Source organism: Physeter macrocephalus, chromosome 8, assembly GCF_002837175.3.
Source record: "Physeter macrocephalus isolate SW-GA chromosome 8, ASM283717v5, whole genome shotgun sequence".
Lineage (NCBI taxonomy): Eukaryota > Metazoa > Chordata > Mammalia > Artiodactyla > Physeteridae > Physeter > Physeter macrocephalus.
Genome location: NC_041221.1, coordinates 72,870,814 through 72,875,191, shown reverse-complemented (window position 1 = coordinate 72,875,191; position 4,378 = coordinate 72,870,814). Strand labels below are relative to the sequence as shown.

The window sequence follows — 4,378 nt, the reverse complement described above, 5'->3', positions numbered from 1 at the left end:
GCCCCGGTCCAGGAAGATCCCACATGCCGCGGAGCGGCTAGGCCCGTGAGCCATGGCCACTGAGCCTGCGCGTCCGGAGCCTGCGCTCCGCAACGGGAGAGGCCACAACAGTGAGAGGCCCACATACCGAAAAAAAAAAAAAAAAAAAAAAAGTACTCAGTCACTTCAAATTATATATCCAAATTCAGATTGGATATAAATATTTCAGGAATGGCCTGAAAGCAAATTAAGAGGGTATAAGTCAAGAATTAAAAGCAGTCTACTTTTTTCATATGTTATGATTAGTTTTATATAAAAGTGAAAAAATGCCTAAACCTATAGAATAACTTTTCCAAAAAGTATCCAATTTAAATTCTTATCCCAGCCCTTATGATGTGATACATGTGCCATTTGCATTTCATCCAATCAAGATGAATGCATAAGGACAGAACATATACCCTATGGATTTTTACAATTAGCAAAGACCCACCAAAAACAAAAGGAAACACATGATAAAAAACCAAGTACAGGGGCTTCCCTGGTGGCGCAGTGATTGAGAATCCGCCTGCCGATGCAGGGGACACGGGTTCGTGCCCCGGTCCGGGAAGATCCCACATGCCGCGGAGCAGCTGGGCCCGTGAGCCACGGCCGCTGACCCTGCGTGTCCAGAGCCTGTGCTCCGCAACGGGAGAGGCCACAACAGTGAGAGGCCCGCGTACCACCAAAAAAAAAAAAAAAAAAAAAAAACCAAGTATAGTCCCTAAATGTCAAGTCTAAGAAAGCAATATCCTTGAGCTTAAATGTCTCAAGACTACAGAATAAGTAATTTACTAAATTATCAATAATCATACATTCACATGTAGTTAACAGGATCTCTGTGAACTTAATTAATTTAACAGTAACTGGTATTTCTATTCCACTGTTGGGAGAAATTCTGAAACAAATTCATGTAAGAAACTTGGAAATTACTAAGCATCATTAAGCTATCAAAATAATACTCTACACTAAGCACCAGCTGAGGTCAACAGAAGCCAAGCCAAAAGAGAAAAGAATAAAATTGTCACCTTCCTGTCACAGTATAAATTTATACCATCTCACTGTTACTTAATAGGGTTGATTTTCATTGGTTTCCTCACATTTATAGTATAAAAACAGAGGCCATTATTAGCTCAACATGTCTTAACTTTAACTACTTTGCTCCATCACCTTTAAACACCTAAAGGTAGGCAACTATTCTGTCATGTCCCGTGCAAGACAGTTTATATCAGTTATTTCTAATCTCCACAATAACTCTCCGAAGCGAGAGTTACATTATCCCCATTTTGCAGATGAGTACATTCTGCCTGGGCAAAGTCCATAAACTGTTAACTTAAGTAGAAGAATCCTGAATTTAAATGTGGTACATGACACATGCTTTTCTGTGGTCACCATAGTTAAAGGGGCACACCCTCAAATCAAAACAAGTAACCAGACTTCCTTTCCATTGACATAAATCAGCAGAATCAAAGCAACACTGCTCTTCTTTTAAAAATAAATATTTTCAAGATTAAAAAAAAAAAACTCCCGTAAAGTACTCCAAAAGAATGAAAACTGCGGTAATCTAAATGCTCTAATGAATAGTACCACGTGTGGATTTTCTTGAAGACTGCTAGACCTGGATTCCTCCCACCACCACTTGAAGACATGGTCCCCTCCCCGAGAATCTACACGCTGTAACAAAATCCACACTTGCCACACCGTGGTTAGAGGAACCAACTACAGTTGGCAGTGTGTTCCTCGGCCTCAACTGTCAGGCTTAGTACAAGCGAGGGGGTACTTCTACGGTAAAGTTTCTTTGCTCAGCTTCCAGGTGACACGCCCGGAGAGGCGGGGCAGATGAAAATGCTCCCCTCTGCAAGTACTTACCTGCTCTTGGGAGTCTTTTCTCGGGGGTCCGCTTCCCCACAATCCACTGGGGGCACATCTGTGGATTCCGCTGGCTTCGGGACAGAGGCCGCTGCAGGTTCCGGCGGCCTGGGAGCCTCTCGTTCACGCTGTGGATTGGGGGCGGTGGAGCCCCTGGCGCCTGCTCCAGGCCTGACATTGGGCTTCACGCTAAGGCGTGCCCTGCGGAACATGGCGGAGCCAGGGGGCCCGGGGAGGCGACCCCACGGCCGCTCTCAACCCCGAGCCCCGGCCGCTGCCCGGAGAGGGCTTTAGGAACTAAGCCCTTCCCACAAAGCCACAACAACAGCCCAGCGGGCAGCTACCGCAGTTTCACGCCCCCGCCGCCGCCTCCGATCTCCCGCCGCCGCCTCTTCTTCATGACCCTGCTACACTAATAGCTAAGTTTCCCCCGGTACCTTGTTCCCCCGCCCTCAGAGGGCGCCGGAACTGATCACGTCATCATCCAGCGCCGCGGAATGACGCACAGCACCGGAGCCATGGTAACCGTCAAGTTATGGAGCCTGGGTTACCGGCGAACCGGAAATTGAGACGCTAAACGGTGTACTCTTCCCTCTCCAGGGCTCCATAGGATTTGTTCAAAAGAACAGAAGGAGGTAGTCAGTCCTTCAGCCCAAACTTTTACAGGAACTATTAAAATCCCTGGCCGTAGGACTTCCCTGGTTGTCCAGTGGTTAAGACTGCGCGCGTCCACTGGGGGTGGTGCGGATTCCATCCCTGGTTGGGAACTAAGATCCCGCAAGCTGCGCGGCGAGGGGGGGTGGGGGTGAGAATGCTGCCAAAAACAAAAAACAAACAAAAACAAATTGCTGGCTTTTTTTTTTAAGAGGGTCCTGTAGAACACTGCCTGTACATCAGCGCATCCCTAAGGCTTAAAAATTCTAAAATGAGGGGCTTCCCTGGTGGCGCAGTGGTTAAGAATCTACCTGCCAATGCAAGGGACTATGGGTTCGAGCCCTGAGCCCTGGCGGGGGAAGATCTCTGTGCACCACAACCACTGAGCCTGAGCTCTAGAGCCCACGTGCCACAACTACTGAAGCCCGCGCACCTAGAGCCCGTGCTCCGCACAAGTGAAGCCAGGGCAATGAGAAGCCCTCACACCACAACGAAGAGTAGACCCCGCTCACCGCAACTAGGGAAAGCCCAAGCACAGCAACGAAGGCCCAACACTGCCATAAATAAATAAATTTATTTTTAAAAAAATTCTAAAATGAGTGGAACATGGATTAGAAATTAAAGTGTGAAGAAAGTGATAATAGTTAACTCCTAGGAAGGGAACTGGGTTTCTGGGAAACACATCATGGGAAAAAAGAACATTCACTGTATATCCTTGTTTACTTTTTAATGTGAATGTAATACCTGTTCAAAAATTATTATAGTTAATGGGAATTCCCTGGCGGTCCAGTGGTTAGGACTCCACGCTTTCACTCCTGAGGGCATGGGTTCCATCCCTGATCAGGAAGCTAAGGTCCCTCAAGCCCCGCAGAACAGCCAAAAGTTTAAAAAGAAGAAAAAAAGGAAAAAAATATGGTTAAAACTTTGTAAATTTTTTAAAAAATAAGTTATTAGGCTCATTTTGGGAGAAACATGGAACTATTAAAAAATATATATTTTTTTTAATTTATTTTGCTGCACCGGGTCTTAGTTGCTGCACTCGGGATCGTCATTGTGGTATGCGGGATCTTAACTGGTGGCATGCATGCAGCATCTAGTTCCCTGACCAGGGATCGAACCCCAGGCCCCCTGCAGTGGGAGCTCAGAGTCTTACCCACTGGACCACCAGGCTAGTCCCAAAATTTTGTAAATTAACGTGAGCATTCTTAATCTGCTTCAGGAGAGAGCAACAGAGCAATACGCAAGACATTCTGTGTGGGAAAGGAAAATTCAACAAATGAACAAGATAATTTAAGAATTATTAAATGCCATGAAAGAAATTTAGAGGGTGATATGACAGAGGTTAATGGGAGGCTGGCTTACTTTATGTAGGGTGGTTAGGGAAGTCCTCTATGATGAGAGGAAAAATGTCCAGAGATGAGGCTGACTCTAGAGATTATGGGCCAGTGTTTGAACCAGTAATACAATTCCCCTGATTCATGGAAAACAAAGGCCTGACTTCCTTCTTGGAAGGAGAAGAAAATTCTACAAGAACATCCTGCTACATTAATGACAAAATGTCAAAGGAATAAAATCCCGAACTGATTGAACAGATTGCTAGGTCATCCAGAAGGAGAAAGAAGAGAGACAAGTGTTTTTTTGTGGTACGCGGGCCTCTCACTGCTGTGGCCTCTCCCGCCGCGCAGCACAGGCTCCGGACGCGCAGGCCCAGCAGCCATGGCTCACGGGCCCAGCCGCTCCGTGGCATGCGGGACCCTCCCGGACCGGGGCACGAACCCGCGTCCCCTGCATCGGCAGGCGGACTCCCAACCACCGCGCCACCAGGGAAGCCCGAGACAAG

At 47.0% G+C, this 4,378-nt stretch overlaps 1 protein-coding gene across 3 annotated transcripts in view; it reads right to left on the bottom strand.

Moving 5' to 3' along the window:
• BDP1 (BDP1 general transcription factor IIIB subunit) overlaps positions 1–2,315 on the bottom strand; it is an 87,209-nt gene extending 84,894 nt beyond the window's left edge. For all 3 annotated transcript variants that reach the window (XM_024119802.2, XM_024119804.2, XM_028492963.2), the window contains exon 1: positions 1,885–2,315. In XM_024119802.2, the coding sequence (XP_023975570.1) occupies positions 1,885–2,096 (212 nt within the window). In that variant the 5' untranslated portion in view covers positions 2,097–2,315. The remainder of the gene's footprint in view (positions 1–1,884) is intronic.
• Positions 2,316–4,378: the final 2,063 nt, after the last annotated feature.